Source organism: Canis lupus, chromosome 8 (genome assembly GCF_048164855.1).
Source record: "Canis lupus baileyi chromosome 8, mCanLup2.hap1, whole genome shotgun sequence".
Classification (NCBI taxonomy): Eukaryota; Metazoa; Chordata; class Mammalia; order Carnivora; family Canidae; genus Canis; species Canis lupus.
In genome coordinates this window covers 40,884,262-40,901,167 of record NC_132845.1, presented here as the reverse complement: position 1 = coordinate 40,901,167, position 16,906 = coordinate 40,884,262, and the positions used below count along the sequence as shown (strand labels likewise).

At 56.3% G+C, this 16,906-nt stretch overlaps 1 protein-coding gene across 5 annotated transcripts in view; it reads right to left on the bottom strand.

The window, feature by feature from the left end:
* Window positions 1-311: 311 nt before the first annotated feature.
* Window positions 312-16,906, bottom strand: part of C8H16orf96 (chromosome 8 C16orf96 homolog) — a 48,202-nt gene continuing 31,607 nt past the window's right edge. For 2 of the 5 annotated variants that reach the window (XM_072835569.1, XM_072835571.1), the window contains 8 exons: window positions 16,469-16,587; window positions 15,739-15,801; window positions 12,590-12,682; window positions 11,517-11,697; window positions 11,261-11,363; window positions 6,179-6,259; window positions 5,324-5,522; window positions 4,084-4,208 (listed from right to left, as the gene is read on the bottom strand). In XM_072835569.1, coding sequence (XP_072691670.1) covers window positions 4,193-4,208; window positions 5,324-5,522; window positions 6,179-6,259; window positions 11,261-11,363; window positions 11,517-11,697; window positions 12,590-12,682; window positions 15,739-15,801; window positions 16,469-16,587 — 855 coding nt within the window. In that variant the 3' untranslated portion in view covers window positions 4,084-4,192. Of the gene's footprint in view, window positions 4,209-5,323; window positions 5,523-6,178; window positions 6,260-11,260; window positions 11,364-11,516; window positions 11,775-12,589; window positions 12,683-14,073; window positions 14,285-15,738; window positions 15,802-16,468; window positions 16,588-16,906 lie in introns of those variants that run through there. The other 3 variants (XM_072835570.1, XM_072835572.1, XR_012035449.1) reach the window with 3 other exon arrangements.

Below are 16,906 nucleotides of genomic sequence, written 5' to 3'. Positions count from 1 at the left end.
CCATCAAGGGGCAGGAGAGATGCAGAGGCAAGTATGTGGGGCGGTTATCTGCCCTGTAGGGGTGCGTGTGCCTGGGCTATCCCAGGGAGCCCATGGCTGTATGTGTCCCTGGGCTATCCCAGGGAGCCCATGGCTGTATGTGTCAGAGACCAGAGACTGCACCATCGAGAATCTGCACTCGTGGAGACGGAGGCTCACCCCTGGGCAGACAACTGGGTGGCCTGTAAATGAACCACAGTCTTGCTACTCAGGCGTTTGTCAGAGGGGCAGGTCCTCAAGCTCCGCGTTGAGCAGTGTTCCTGCACAACATCTCTGCTGAGTGCTGATCTGATGGGGGTGAGGTGCATTTCTGTTTCCAGGGGGCCACGGGGCTGGCTTGGAAGTGTCAGGTGGTCACATCAGGCTGGAAGGACTTGGGGTTCCTATAGGTCCTGGTTTTCTAGCCTGGGCACTGTGGACATTTGAAGCTGGATTACTGTCTGCTGTGGGGAGTCCTGTGCACTGTGGGACGTCGGCCAGCCTCCTGGCCTTCCCACGAGATGCCAGTGCATCCCCTAGTGACAATGGAAAGTATCTGGACATGGCAAAATGTCCTCTAAACCCGGGGTTCCCATAGTTGGCTGCACAGTAGAGCCCCCAGGGAGCTCCGTAAAGAGACAAACCACAGACTCCCAGATCCCACGGCATCAGAGTCCCTGGGGAGAAGCCTTGATGGTATTATTTTGAACGTCCCCCAGGATATTGGTGGATCATTAAAATAAAAACCACTTAATCATTTACCTTGAAGGGTAAACTTAAGAGAATATCAACTGTATGTCAAAGCTGTTGTGCAAACAGCTCCCAAGTGATTGTGATTCAAGACCCCCAAACCTGTAGGGTATAAAGGACCCCTGGGTGCTTGAGGCAACTGCTCTGGAGGAGGGCACAGGAATCGGGTTTTTCATCAGTGCCCCAAGCAAGGTGGGAACCAGAGCAAGAGGGGCAGAGGGCAGGGCTTGGGCCTCCTAGTACTTTCCAGCAAATGCAGAGGCCCTGCCTGGTGTGCTGGGAGCCCCTGGTCTGCGCATCTCACCAGCAAGGGAAAGGCTGCAGAAGCGGGCCAGGTGAACTGGAGGGGAAGCCAGAGGTGAGAACGGAACCTGGAACCTTCCTCCACTTCTCTAAGCTCAGGAACAAAGCTGAAGGAGTCCGTAACTGTCTGTTACACGTTCAAACGTAAACTGGCTGGAAAGCAAAGGTGCTGGTGCATGAACAGAAGGGAGCAGACCCAGCTGTCCTCTGCTGTCCTTCATCACGCCTCCTGGGAGCTGCCCCAGCAGCACACATGGGAAACTGGCTTGGTTACCTCAAAGCCCAGCCTCTTCTGGGCACGGTCACCCCTACCTACCTGCCAGACTGCAGCTCAAATGACTGTTTCCAAGGTTCTGTTCTAAAAACCTTCGCATCCATGACACTGCTTGGAAGGATGACTGGAGCTCCAACAGTCTCCTTTCTGAAGAGCGGACGTGGCAGCCCGTGGGGTGAAGGTCTGGCCACCCCAGGTGACAGGCAGTGGGGGTTTCTTTCCAGTCTGCCGTGAAAGCACCTGGGTGCACTAACTTAGGGGTCTGCTGCTTGGCTTCCATGTCTTTCTGAATGGCCTGCCAACACGTTAAAGTTGGGAGAGTTTGCACCAAAAGTCTCGCTTCTGGCTTCTCTTGGACATTCATGAACCAGCTGGCCCAGGTTCCTGCCAGGCCGTAACTGGCTGAAGCCGACTGTCACAGTGGGGACGCAGCCAGCCTGCCCCTGGTCGGCCAACCCACTCCAGTGGCCACAGACGTGTGTTGGGTTCCTGTCTCCTAATTGGTTGAAATCTGGAGGGGGATCTTGTTTTGCACCAGGAAGAGCTTCCAAAGTGAAAGGCCTGCTGGGGGGGGGGGGATGGAGGGGGGGTTGGAGGGACAGCTGGTGGATGAATGGAGACCCTGAAGTGCTTTCTGTGGGCAGGCAGGCCTCCTCCTTCAGACAGCTTCGAGAAGGGAAGGGCTTGTTCTCCCAGATTCTCTCGGATGAAGGGTCCCCAGGGTCCTTCCAGGGTTCTCTGAGAACACATTGTGGCTGGCCCCCAAGCCCAGCAGTGGGTGGGGCTGCCTTGGGCCTGGAAGCCTCTGAGGGGCCTTTATAGCAGGACTCATCTGAGGACAGATGAGTGCTTTGAGTCTGGTCGCTTCCCGGGGTCAGTGCTGGGGAGGCCGCCTGGGCTGGACAAAAGGAGATCTTTTGAGGCAAGGCTATTTCCAATTCCTGCATTTGGAAAGGTCTTCGGTTGCTTAGCCACAGCTTCTGTTTGGGCAACGTATGTGTTTCAAATGAGCCTTAGAATAACTGCACTCCTTTAGGGGAGCCCCAGGATGGCCAAGGCCGTGTCACTGGCTCAGCACAAGGTGCTGGGAGCCTGTTGGCGGGGTTCTGCTCTGCCTTCCAGGGCCACTTCTCGGCTCCTGGGGGGCAACAGCTGCACATGTTGCTGGGATGGTTTTCTGTGGCTCCTGGTGAAGCCATGAGCCAAGAGGAGGAGGGGAACTGAGAAGAGAGGCCTTGCTTTGGCTCTCTGTGTGTGGTATGTGTTTGGTGGTTCTCTATGCAGAGCCCCCAGGACCGGGGATAGTCAGGGGTCCAGCCAGGGAGGCAGGTGTGCGCTGATTTTAGTGTCTGTAAGAGTTCACAGAAAGAGGGACACTTTCCTCCACTGCCAGTGCCTCAACTTCCCTCTTCTGGTGACTTGTCCCGGGCACTGGCAGTGCATTTTTTCCAGTGCGGATCATCTTGTTTAGGATACACATTGCTGTCATTGGTTGTTTATACCTTAGAGTTAAGGAGTTCACGGTCTTTGAAAGGGAGAAATGGTCAGTGACCCTTTGACCTGTGTTGGTGGGTTGTAGGGCCACGTATGGGAGTGCAGGGGGGTCACCACTCAGCAACTCCATTCCAGCAGCACCTCAAAGCAGGACCCTCTGCTTGGCGAGAGGCGTCTCTCTCCCCTTCCCGCCCAGCTCATTTGTGCAGCGCCACACCAGGCCAGGCCATGCGCCTCCCTCCCTACATGACCGGCTCGTCCCTGTCTGTCCCAGGCAGACGGGGACCTTACTGCCCAGCCTGGCACTGCCACTGCCTCCCAGGCCAGGAGCCGTGTCCCCCTGACAGAGGAGGAGGCTGCGCCCAGGACCCTGTGAGGTTCCCACTCTGCTGACCCCATCCTCATTCTTTCTGCTCCCCAAGCACCTTTGCCTGCAGGGATGGGGTGAGCTCCCCCCTGAGGCACCTGCCCTCGAAGCTTCCTGCAGGCTCCAGCCTCAGGCTGGAATCAGGGAGAGGCGAGCATTCTCCCTGCAGCTCCCACCTGCCACCAGGCCAAAGGCCAGCCAGCTTATTTCCCCACAACCTCTGAGGGAGACAGGACTGTTGTCCTCTGGCATTGCTCCTGGCTGGCTGCATTGGTGTCCCTACCTTCCGAAACACCAAGGAGCCTGTTGGAATGTGAATGGTTACGGGGCGACCCACCTGGACCTCACTCCTTGATGCCTGGGCTGCAGGAACCAGCTGAAGCACAGATTCCCTTTGTAAAACTGAGAAATGGCTGGGGAGGCAGCTTTCAGGGGACAGTGGGATGGATAGGAGGGTCTGAGCCTGGGTGTTTGGGGTGCCTGAGGGCCAGGGCCGCAGGGGACAAGCCTGGCACAGGATGCTTTGCCTGAGCCCAGGCCACGCCTCCCTGCCCTGCTGTGGAAGGCTGGAGAGCCGAGGCCTCCCTGAGCAAACCTGGGCAGGTCACGTCACCACCCCTGCCCTCGACCCCCCTGTCTTCCCAGAATGCAGGGCTAGGGTACCTTAGGACTTTTGCCATGATGGAAAATGGAGCAGAGGCAAGGTTTGCTGTTGATTCTCTGCTGGGACTCGGCCACGGTGGTTCTGGCCGGTGCCTCCGAGAGACTGACCCTGGGGTGGGGTCCTGAGAAGGGACCAGCAGGTCCCCCCCACCCACGTGGAACAGACAAGACCACCCTTTAAAGAGGGCACCAGGCAGGTCACCCTCACCCACAGTCAAAAAAGTGAAAGATTTTATTCTGGGGAGAAGTTGCCAAAAATAGTCATCTGTGTGTGACATGGGGGTGGGTGCAGGGTCTAGGTCGGCCCCAGGAATAGCTTGGCCTCATTTAGATGCAGTCCTTGAAGAAAGAAAAGAGAAGTCAGGGTCTGGAAGTGGGCACAGATAAGGAGCCGGGGACCGTTAGGAAGGAGCGGCACGCCGTGTGCCCAGACTGATGGCCGCCAGGCCCGGGCATCCTGCAGCCCCGGCTCCTCCGTGGGACCCCTGGGCAGTGCACCGCCCCCCAACTCCCTTACCCGCTCAGGGGCCCCGGGGTCCTCTGGTGGATGTTGGTGAGAGGGAGAGTCGTGCCCCAAAGCGACACAGAGGGAAGTTTTTTTGACTTTGTGTAATGCAGTAGACATGTCAGAAGTACAGAGGCACAGAGGGCACAGCTGGACAGAGCCGGGGAGCGGAAAGGAGGAGGGAGAGGAGTCGGGAGGGAGAAGGAAGGATGAGCTGCCTGAGGGGGGGTTCAAGCCCTGCGCACAGCGGCAGAGGCAGGTGCGTGGTCTGCGCTCCGGAGCTGCCCGCTAACCCGCCGGTGGGACACTGTGGCCTGGTCCGTGTGGCTTCCACTGAGCGTACGGGCCGTTAGCACGGGGCTCAGGACGTCAGGCCTGTGCGATTCTGGCCCTCGGTGGGAGAGAACAGTCCCAGAATATTCCAGGGCCACTGCTCTAAGCTCCTCACGACTGGCCAGAAAGTAAATATAAACAGGTTTTAAAAATATCCAATTCATAACCGTAATTACTGGTGGGAATAATCAACATGAAATAAAAAAAAAAGGATGCACTCAGTAAAACTTGGTTCCCGTGAGAAACTTGGTCTTGTTAGAAATAAAGGCCCCCAACGAAAACGTGCACGGGCAGTAGCTGTAATTGGGACGGACTCTGATGGAGCCATTTCAGCAAAATAAAAAGGAAAGTGACTGTATTTAAAAGCACGTTAGCTGGTGTGTTGAAAACTGGTCAAGAAATTATGTTGGCTTAGTGGAAAATTCAATCTAGAAAGCTGCGTTCTCCACGAAGTGTAGGATAAGGAGGATTGTGTTGTGTGGATTTCTATGCATAGAGTTAAAATGGCCAGTGGGTCAAAAGGAGTCCCTTATGGAGGCTCCCGGGCCAGGCTCAGGGCCAGGCTCTTCGGGCAGGGAAGGGGAGGGGAGGTAGGGGTGCGGCACGCAGGGCTCACAGACTGGTGGGCTCCTCGGAGGGCTGCGTGCTGGCTCGGGGCCGAGGGTGCCGGGCGGGCCCTGGAGCCTGCTGGGCGGCCCGCAGGGAGGGCGTCAGTGGTGGGAGCAGTGGCAGGGGCGGCAGCGACGGAGGCCGAGCTGGCATCGTAGGCGGGGGGCCCGGGGCAGCCGAGCGCACGCTGCTGTGGGGGTGCAGGGCTGGGAGGGGCAGGAGAGTCATGATGTCCCAGGAGCATTCCCAGGGGTGGGGGTGAGGCTGGCCTGATGGGATCATGCCCGATAAAGAAACGAGAAGCCACGACATGGCTCACCCGGTCCCAGGCACCCTAAGCCTCCCCGGAGTGGGGCGGTTTGACCCCGGATAAATGACACCAGGACAGACGCTGCCCTGGCCGTGGACTTGGAGCCGAGGATCAGGGTTGCTGTGCCTCAGCTCCATGCCTAAGCTGGGGGAGCCGTGCCCACCTCCCAAGCTTGGCTGAGGGCCCCAGGGGAAGACGAGGGAGCTGTTGGGCATGCACGATGCTGGTGCAGGGGAGAGGCTTCAGGGGAGCCCCCATGGCTTGGCTCATGGGGCCCCAGCAGAGAGGCCCAGGACCACGAACGGGCTCCTTATCCCACCCTGGCAGCTAGCTAGAGACCCGCGGGCCCTGGGACGGCCTGGGCGGGAAGCCCCGTGGAAGGTCAGCTACAAGCCCAGGAGGGCTGCAGGCCACGGCCAGGAGCTGGGGGTGTGTGTGTGTGTGGGATCCATGGGGCCTTCCTGTACCCTGGCGAGGCAGGACAGGGGAGAGAGGCCTGAGGTGGGGCAGCGATCCCCGGGCAGGGCCGGGATTGGGAGGGCTGGTACTCACGCGGGTAGATGGTGGTATATAAGCTACTGGAGCGTTCCCGCTCGTAGGGGTTCCGAGCTGGGGGGTGCGGAACCTTCACAGCTGAAAAGGAAGAGGCAGGAACGGGTGAGTGTCCTGCGGAGCCCCCCGCCACGCCTGCCCCATAGTTTCCCAGGCCTGCCCGCCTCCCCCACACACCTGCCCCTCAGCCTTTGGGGAACACCCCTCCTCACACCTTCTGGGGTCTAGAGTTTCTTGGGCCATAGACGTTCCCACTGGGTCCAGGTGGCCGCGGTGTCTCCACCCCCACCTTCCTGTCCCTCATCATGTGCGTGTGTGAATTTTTTTTTTTTTTGAGATAAAATTCACAAGCCACATTAACCATTTATTTATTTTAAAAAAAATTTTAAGTGATCTCTACAATCCCAAGATCAAGAGTCACATGCTCCACCAACTGAGCCAGCCGGGCGCCACACGAAATAACCATTTGAAGCCAGCACTTGAGTGACATTAAGTTCATTCCCAGTGGTGTGCAACCACTGCCTCTGCTAGTTCCAGAACAGCCCGCGCCCCACAAAGGAAACCCGGTGCCCACGAGGCACTCACTCCCCTTGCTGCCTCCCTCAGGCCCTGGCAGCCAGGAGTCTGCTTCTTGTCCCAGCCCTATGCCTGTTCCCAACCGACAGACCCACAGACCGGGGATCACACAATATTTGGCCTCTTGGGTTCTGGCTCTGTCCTTCACCTCTGAACCCAAGGCATCCCTTCTCGGTGTCCAGTCAAGAATCTCCATGACTGGCCGCCCAGACCAAAGGCTGCACCAGAAGAGGTGGGACCATGGGAGTAGGGGAGGCGGTGAGAGTGAGGAAAGATGCAGGGGAGGGCCCAGGCCTGGCCCTCAGGACGAGTCACGAGTCACGGGGCACTGAGCTCCTTCCTGTGAAGGACACCAGATTGTTCCTCTGTCCTTCCCTGGGTGTCCTGACAATTTCTGCTTCGAATGTCCTTTCTTCGAAGAATCCTCAGCTCAATAGGGAACACCTCTCCCCAGCCATTCCCTCCCCCACTCCCATGTTTCATCTTACTGAACTTCTTGTTTATTTATACTTATGATCCTCCATGGGGTAGAAACTCTAAGGAAGCAGTGACTTTATCTTGTCCACATTGAGTCTTCCCAGTGGTATCTAAGAGACCCCTGGCACCAGTAAGGGCTCGGGAACGACCAGCTGAATGACCAGGGCCAGGTGCAGCAGGGTGTGTTGTGTGGATCTCCCTTTTATGGACAAACTCACTGTTCCAGCTGCAGGAGCAAAGGGAGCCACGAGCCTCCACCTGTTAGCCCCTCAGGGGTTGTTAGCAGCTCTGGTCACTGAGGGGGCCCAGGGCCTGGCCCAGGGCAGTGCAGCGCAGCATTTGTTCAGAAGCTCCCCATCGGGTTGGCCTGGACCTTCTCCGGTCTGCTTATTATCTGAGGGTTTCCGCTTGCTCCCCCTCCCCCATCCCTCTGCTAACCACCCCCACCCCCAAACCCAAACTACTCTCATTCCTCACTCAAGGTCTGCATCAGCTGTTCCTTGAGCCTGAACTAACCCCAGTGTGCTTTGTGGGTTCTGCGTACACCAAATGTCCAGTTCAGGGGTACTCTCTGGCCCCCTGCTCTGACCCCCCACTTGGGACCTGGATCCCTCCACAGATCTGAGGCAGGACCAGCCAACCTGCTGACCAGTGAGACTGTCACACTGCTTCCCTTCCAGGTGAAGGACAGGGGACCAGGGCCCAGTTTCAAAACTGAGACTCCGTGAGGCTTGGAAACCCAGCTCTGACCTAGCACCCCCCTTGAGGTCCTGCTGATGCCCTGGGCTCTATAGGTCAGAGCCTGAACTCACCACCTGACCCCCACACCTGCTCCTCCTGGACCCTCCCAACTTCCCAACTCTGCAACAGCCAGAAGCTGAGGAGTGGGGAGGCTCTCAAGAGGAGGGAACCCTAAGCTCCGGCAGATGAGAAAGGTTCTCCAGGACTTCGGGGCAGGCACACAGCCTGGGCAGAGGCCCGCGAGTGGGAGATAGCCAGGCTCACTGACTGACGAGCAAACGGTTCTGAGACGCTAGAGGGAGGGGCAGATGGGGGACAAGGGGCCCCCTCCAGATTGGCCGAGGAGCCTGGACTCTGACATCAATGCCCCTGAAATGTGCCCGTCTTAATCCTCAAAACCTGTCACTGTGTCACCTGACTTGGCAGAGGGGGCTTTGCAGATGGCATCGAGTTAAGGAGCCCGAGACAGAGAGGATCCTGAAGTATCCAGATGGCCCAATGTAATCGCAAGGCTCTGGAGGGAGGCCAGAGGGTGAGAGTCAGAGGAGGGGAGGGGAGCACGGAAGAGAGGCTGGAGGGGCACATCTTGAGATAGAGGAAGGGGGGCCGTGAGACCAGGAACGCAGCAGGCCCCTGGCAGGTGGAAACGGGGCAGAAACAGAGTCTCCCCAGGGGAACCGGCCCTGCTGACACCTTGATTTTAGCCCTTGTAAGACTCATTTCAGATTTCTGACCTCCAGAACTAAGATAAAATAAATTTGGGTTAAGCCACTGGGTTTGCGGAAACTGGTTACAGCAGCCATAGGGAACATACTGACGGTTCTGAGCTGGGGAGCAGCCGGGTCACAGGGTCGCGGCGCGTGTTTTAGGTGAGGAGGTTTGAGGCTGGCACCCCGCCCCTGCTGCCGCCTCCTCTGTCCTCCCTGATCCTGCCTGAACTTAGCCTTCCTTCCAGGGCACTCCTCTGAAAGTCCAGCCTGCTGACCACCAGCCTCAGTGCGTCCACCCCCCTCCTGTGGGGGCACCGGTGTTCCTCTGCCCTGGCCTGAGCTCCTGACTCAGTGCAAGCGTCTGGAGGGCACAGGCCGCCCAGGTGCCCCTCAGTGTCCCCTGTGTCTTGGCAAAGGGCTGAGTACAGGGCAGGGCACGTTGGACGGTGATCTGAATGGACGAACACATACGGGGCCAGCCTGGACCTGGGCGGGGCTCACGCTGGCTCGTTTGGGTTTAGATTTTGAGACTGTTTTGGATTAGAATGTTCTTTTGAGTAAATAAATGAGGGATAAAAGCAATCCTGTTGACAGATCTGGCCACAGGCAGGTTTCTGATGGATCCCTAATGCCTATTAGACTTTGGTGCTTGTAGCAGGACAAAGCAGTTGAGGTGCTGTGATTCAGTCCTGCTTTGCTGCATGGGTCTCAGAATGAATGGGCCATGGGGACAGAAGCTCCCCCCCCCCAGGTGACAGCCCAGGGGAGGTGGGCAGAGGGCCCTGTCCCGTGCATGAGTGGGTAAGGGCCCCTCCACCAAGGGTGCATGCGGCCCTCACCTGCCTGTTTGCACAATGCCTCAGCGTGTTGCTGCCAGCTGAAAAGAGGCAGTGCAGGCAAGAAATCGGGGCTCATTAAATATTAGCCACCGTTGTTATTACCCTGCCTGGTGACCCAGCTTCACCTGAGCCTCCTCCTAACAGCAGCTGCTGCCAGGGGCCGAGCCTTGTCCGGGGGCAGCCATTAATGCCACATGGGCCAGATCCGTGCTGGGGGACTGCAGGCCTCAGGCAGTGTCCCACCCACTTGGGCCAGGGCAGGGAGCTGCAGAGGGTTGACCGGTGGCCCTCAAAAAGATATGTCCCCAGAACCTATGAACATAACCTTACTTAGACAAAGGGTCTTCTCGGATGTAATTAAGGATCCTGAGATGAGCTCATCCCAGGTTAAGCTGGGCCCTAAACCCAATGACAAGTGTCCTTAAAGGAGACAGAAGAGAAGACCCAAGGGAAAGGCCACGGGAAGACAGAGGCGGAGACTGGAGGGACAGGACCACAAGCCAAGGACCGCGTGGCACCGCCACAAACTGGAAGAGGCAGGAAGGAGCCTTCCCTAGAGCCCCGGGAGTGAGCACAGCCCGGGGACACCTAGATTTTGGACTGCAGGCCTCCGGAACTGTGAGAACGTCTGTCGTCTCCAGCTCCCCAGTCTGTGGCCATTTGTTGCGGTCGCCCCAGGACACTAACGTGGGCTCTTTGTCCTTTGACCAGCACTGCCAATTAAACAGTCCCCTTTGCTTTCCTTACGTGTCTGGTATTTCGTCCTCAGGTCAATGGGAACAATGTGGGGCGAGAACAAATACCGTGGGCAGAACTTAACCCTCTCGCCACCTTAGGGCTCCAGGGTCACCCCCCACCCTGCCATGGGGCAGGGTATGGCTCCCAGCCAGGCAAAACTGAGAATTCCTCTTCCCGAAGAACACCCCCAAAGGCTGTGCAGAGAAGGTACCCTTCTGGGACCGCTGGCCCACTGCTGGAGCCGAGGCCTTGAGTCCCTGGTAGGAGCCAGCTGGAGTTGGGGTAACAGAGGAACTGATTCCATGTGTCCCCTCCACCCCCCTCACCGACCCAACCCTCACATGCCCGGGACCTAAGACACAGGCCTCCAGGGTCTGTTCACGTCTCTTCATCATGCCCAACCCCTTCCCAACCCCCACCCCAGGCCGACTGACCTTCCTGAGTTCCAGCTGTGCCTGCCTTCCAGACACAACGGGATCTTTGGACCCGCTATGTCCTCCACCTGGACCACTCTCTTCCCACCGGACCTAGCTAACCCCTTCCTTCATCAGTCCTTCTCACAATTCTCCCATCCCCAGCCCAGGATCCCTCTTTTTTTTTTTTTTTTTTTTTTTTTTAGGATCCCTCTTTTGTGAGGCCACCTGGCACTCCTCCCTAGGCCAGCATCCTTTGTCACCAGGGTCCTGGCCTTGGGTCAGCTATTCACTGCTGTTCTAAACAATAGATCTTAGCCCTCAGGTTATTTGCTTACAGTCTGCTTCTCCCACTCACTGTGGAAACCCGGGGGCCACAGCCCATCTTTCTTTGCCCTGCCCTCTCCCCACCTCTCCAGTGCCTGATGCAGTGCCTGGCATACAGAACCCCATTTTTGCAAATGGCTGTGTCAGGACCCCCCAGTCCGGGATGGGGCCAGCTCTGAGCCCTGCCTGCATCCCCCCTACTCCCCAGCAAAGCCAGGGCACCCAGGACAGGGGCTCCCAGGAAGCCCTGACACCTCTCACCTGCCAGCTCCTTCTCAACACTGGTCAGAGGCCGTGGCCCATCCTGGCTGCTCATTCGGCCCTTGTACAGGATCCCATCCACTCCCAGAATGTCCACCTCGGCCTGTTGGATGGCCCAGGCCCAGGTCAGGGAGTGTCCTTGCCTGCCCCTCTCAGACACACAGAGGCCCAGAGGCCCAGCAGACAGAGCACAGCCACCCCCGCCTCCCCCCCCACATCCCGAGCTTCCCTCACCCAGGGCGTTGGCCACACTCACGGTGTCATAGTCCAACACCTCGGGGTCCCCATAGGGGTAGAGTGTTGACAGGTCATATGAGTTGAACTTGAGGTTGGTATCTTTGCCGGGGCCGTCACCCCAGTCCTGCTGGGACCTCAGTGGATCCAGACTCCTGTCCTGGTCTCCAAGGTCCTGGAGATGCTGTAGCCGCCGCTGTTCCCTGGGGTCGGGCAGGTAGGACAGCAGCCACTGGGAGGACCCTCTGCCCCGGAGGAGCATCAGGATGGGCCCAAGGGCCTGCGCAGTAGCAAGGCCAGACTGGAATTTCTTCCAGCTTGGGTTTGGGGGTCCTTGGGGCTGCTGGGTGGGTATGGACAAACACAGTCGGGGCAGAGGGGAGAAACAAAGGCCTCTGCTCCCCCAGACTCAGCCATCCCCAGGGGCTCTGGTCTGGGCCACCAACAGAAGGCTTTTCATCCTTGATCTCAAGGAGTCAGGCACAGGAAGGTGGGGGTGTCGGGCACAGGCCTCCACAGCCATCTCCTCTCCACAGCTTCATTGTTGGTCAGCCCTCACGTCCCCACCTCAGCCCGGGGTGCAGTGGGATGTCAGGAGGTTGAGGGGGGCTGGGATCCAAGGAGCCTGCCAGGTGTGATGGGACTCACAGGTCTAGGTGCCAGCTCTGCCACTTACTAGCTGTGACCAGGAGCAGGTGGCTGAGTTCCCTGAACCTCATTTCCTTCAACCATGAGGCGTGGTGAGGACAGAATGCACCCCAAAGGGAAGGCCCAAGGACCCGCCAAGGCCGGGCAGGGCAAGGCACTTAGCGCAGCCTGTGTGCGGCCACAGCCGGGCCTCCTCCTGGTGGCGGCGGCAATCCTAGCTCAGGGAGCCCGTAGGATCCAGACCAGACTCCTTCCCCAACGGTCCCTGCCCATTAAGGGTGCCCAATGAATGTGCCCATTCCTCTGGGCCACGACGCCCTTGGGCCGTTTGCTGCCCCGCCACCTCCACAAACAGCTCCCCTGCAGACGGCTGGCGGGGCCCGGGGCCCGGGGCCCGGGGCCGGGGTCTCCCGGGCGCCTCTGTGCGGCAGACCCCAGCCCACCCACCTCAGCTGTTGCCACTGCAGGTACTCATAGGTGTTGGCGCTGGCTGGCCGCAGCCGCGACAGCAGGTGGCTTTTGCGGATGGTGATGAGCTGCCTGTAGGAGGACAAGTGTTCAGCGGGAGGCCCGAGCGGCCAGCAGACGGCCCCAGGCTCCCTCCTCCTCCAGGAAGTCCACCCTTAAACCCAGCCTTCAGGCTAGAGACATGCACAGCATGGGGCCACCGTGCTAGGGCCCCAGTCATCTTTGACAGTCATAAAGGACAGCTGTTCTGGGCATCTCAGTGGCTCAGTGGTTGAGCGTCTGCCTCTGGCTCAGGTCGGGACCCCGGGGTCCTGGGATCAAGTCCCACATTGGGCTCCCCGCAGGGAGCCTGCTTCTCCCTCTGCCTGTGTCTCTGCCTCTCTCTCTGTGCCTCTCATGAATAAATAAATGAAATCTTAAAAAAAAAAAAAAAAAAGAACAACTTTTCTCATTATAAAACTAAAAGCCAGAACAGGTAAATCCTAGAAACAGAATGCAGATTGGAGGTTGCCAGGGTCTGGGGTCTGGGATGGGGAGTGGTCACAAATGGGGCTGGGGTTTCCTTCTGGAAAGTTGGTGGTAATGTTCTGGCACTAAGAGCGGTGGTTACACGATATTGTTGATGCACTAAATGCCACTGACCTGTCCACTTTAACATGGTTAATCTGTGTTATGTGTAATTTACCTCAACAACGACAAAAAAGAAAATAAAATATCAGTTTTCTGAGCAGCGGAACTGTTCTACATGTTGATCTGTGCACACATGCAAAAATTCATCAGGTTGTATCACATTTACATACTTCATTATTTAAGCCACAATAACATTTTTTAAGGTTTTATTTATTAAAAAAAAAGATTTTATTATTCATGAGAGACACACAGGCAGAGAGGCAGAGACATAGGCAGAGGGAGAAGCAGGCTCTCACAGGGGGCTGCTGTGGGACTCAATCACAGGACGCCGGGATCACGCCCTGAGCCAAAGGCAGACACTCAACTACTGAGCCACCCAGGTGCCCCTCACAATGACATTTTGAAGTAATACATATTGTCAGCATTTTAGAAGGGATAGAAAAGCATAAACACAAAAAGCTCTGTAACCACATGACAAATATTTTGATGTGTCCTTCCAGTAATTTTCCCTATGTATTTTTTTTTAACAAAAATAGGATCATAACACACAAACTACTTGATTTTCTCATTTAAGGTATTGTAAACATTTTTCCAGGCCCCTAAATAATTCACAACTGTGTTATCTAATATGACAACCACTGGCCACAGGAGGCTATTTAAATTTATGGTTAAATTTAAATAAAATTTAAATCCCATACTCCGGTGCATGTGGCCAGCGGCTACTGCCTTGGACAGTGAGCTATAACCATTTCCGCATCTCAGAAGGTTCCATTAGACCTCCTCCTACAACATGACTTATATTGGCTGACATAAGTGTACTGTAACTCATTTACCACTTCAGATTGTTGCCTTTTCTTCTTTGAAAAACACGATAAATAGGGCAGCCCGGGTAGCTCAGTGGTTTAGCGCCGCCTTCAGCCTAGGGTGTGATCCTGGAGTCCCAGGATTGAGTCCTGCATCGGGCTTCCTGCATGGAGCCTGCTTCTCCCTCTGCCTGTGTCTGTGCCTCTCTCTCTCTCTCTCTCTCTGATGAATAAATAAAATCTTTAAAAAAAAGATGTAAAAAATACGATAAATAATGCTGCAGCTAGGTATATCTGTGGCTTTAACCAAAAACTCTGGGGATAGGCTCAAAGCCCCTCCACAAACAGGACTGGTGTAGGGTGGTGAGCTTCACAGGTCAAGGGGGCCAGGCTAATACCTGGAGGAAGCGGGGGCCTACAAGATTTGGGCTCTTAAACCCTATTAGAGTGTTGTTTGGTGGTTCTTCAAAGAGTTAACCATTGAGGGACCATGTGACCCAGCACTTCCACCTCCAGGTTTATACCCAAAATAACTGAAAGCAGGTGTTGGAACAGATCTACATAACACGCATGTTCACAGCAGCACTAATCACAAGAGCCAAAGGGATGAATCAACCCAAATGTCCATCAGCATGTGAGTAGATAAACAAAATGTGGGCTGCTCATATAGTGTGATAGGATTCAGCCATAAAACTGGGATGAACACAGACATCCACCACACTGTGCATGAACCTCGAGAACATGATGCTCAGTGAGGGAAGCCAGAACAGAAAGGCACATGTTATGGGACCTCATTCATATGAAATGTCCAGAATAGGCAAATCCATGAAACACAGCTTATTAGTTGTTGTCAGAGACCAAAGGGAGGAGGCAATGGGGGTGGCTGCTAATGAGTTTGGGGGTTCCTTTTAGGGAGAGGAAAATGGTTTGGGATTAGAGGTGACAGTTGCATACCATTGTGAATGTGCATCAAATGCCACTGAATTGTTCACTTTACCTATTTTTAAAATAAATTTACCTATTTTTTAAAGCTTTATTTATTTATAAGAGACACAGAGAGAGAGGCAGAGACACAGGCAGAGGGAGAAGCAGGCTCCCTGCAGGGAGCCCAATGTGGGACTTGATCCCAGGACCCCAGGGTCATGACCTGAGCCAAAGGCAGACATCAACCCCTGAGCCACCCAGATGCCTCAGAATTGTTCACCTTAAAGTGGTTTGTCTAGGGACACCTGGGTGGCTCATTCCATCATGTGTTGGCCTTCAGGTTAGGTTATGATCCTAGAGTTTGAGGATCCAGCCGGGCATGGGGCTCCCTGCCTGCTTCTCCCTCTGCCCCCACCCCCAAATAAATAAGTAAAATGGTGTATGTGAATTTCACCTAAATATATAGAAGTTTTAGACTCTAAAAATATGCTCTAGGAGCTCCCACAAAGTTCACCTCTTCCCCAGTTTCCTTCTATCCTTGTGCTTTTGGAGACGCAGCGGGCACCAGGCAGGGCTGGCCAAGGAGGGGATCCCAGTGCCCCTGCCCGGGAGCAAATGGAATGAAGGGTACAGACTGCTGTATATGGAGGGATGAACATGGGAATGCTGGACCTAGAGCCCTGGCAGGCCTGCCGGGCTAGGGCAGCCCCCCTGCAGGGGAACCTGGGGTGGGGGTGGGGGGCCTGGGCACCTCCTCGCGGCGGTACTCACGGGCCAGTCATCAGCTCCACCTGCCGGTCGCAGGAGATGCACTTCACCTGCTCAAACAGTTTCCTAGAAGACAGGCGGCCCTCAGCTGTGGCTCGGTGGGGGCGGGTCTGCTCCCCAGGGTCAGGACTCCCCTCCACACCCTACTCCCCTGCTGCCCGGCCCAGCTCAGCGCAAGTCAGCTCTGCTAGTTCTGCTGGTGCCTATCCTGCGGCTGCCCGGGGCACAGGTGGGGCTATAGTGGGTGCAGTTTATGTTCCTGCCCCAAGCACGATGGACTAAGTCTTTAACACCAGGGGCCTTCTGGAAAGGTGCCCTTCACAGGCGACATTGGGAGGCATGAGGGGTCATCTGAGGACGGAAGACCTCTCCCCCCTCCCCCAACACTGAGACTCTATCTGGATGGGGTGGGGGACATAGCAACAGGGCTCCAGTCTCAGATCCCCAGGCTCCCAGGGAGGTCTTGCATGGCCCCTACCCTCCGTGAGGCTTGGTGTCTTTCAAGGCAAGAGGGCTTTGGAGCAGATGTGTTCCTGGAGCCACTCTGAGCCCCTGGGTGCCCTCCACCTCCTCCCCCAAGCTGGTAAGCCCCATCCCCTTTCCCTGGGTCCACAGCTCTGCAATTCTTCCTCCCAGAATCCACAGGGACACCACTCGGGTTCCCCCTCTGGAGAGAGGGTCTCCTCTCCCAGAGGGTCTTTGGGAGCTGCACCCCTACCCAGGAGAGGCTCACTTCCTAAAGCCGGCGGCACTATCGGGGTCGAATCTGAGGCCTTCGATCAGGAGCTTCCCGACTATTTTCCAGATCTCATCCACATCCTTCTTCAGATGGTCCAAATCACTGTGGACAAGCTGTAAACAGCCAGAGGGAAGAAAGGAACGTTAGTCAACTGATTCATACCCCTGTGGTTCCAGAAAAGGATCTGCAGCAAAGTTCCACGGAATCTACCAAGATTAAACAGGAACAGAGTGAGGAGGTCAAGGAAAGGGGAGAAAGCTAACCTAAGCCTAAAAAGCTCCGGTTAAGGTCACACCCCTAATTCATGCCATTGGTGGAGTGGAGTGGCCAAGTGAGCTCTGAACCCCCCAGTGTAGGCAACCTCTAACCCAGTTCTTGTCTATGGATTTGCCTGTTCTGGACATTTCATATAAATGGAATCACACAAGCTGT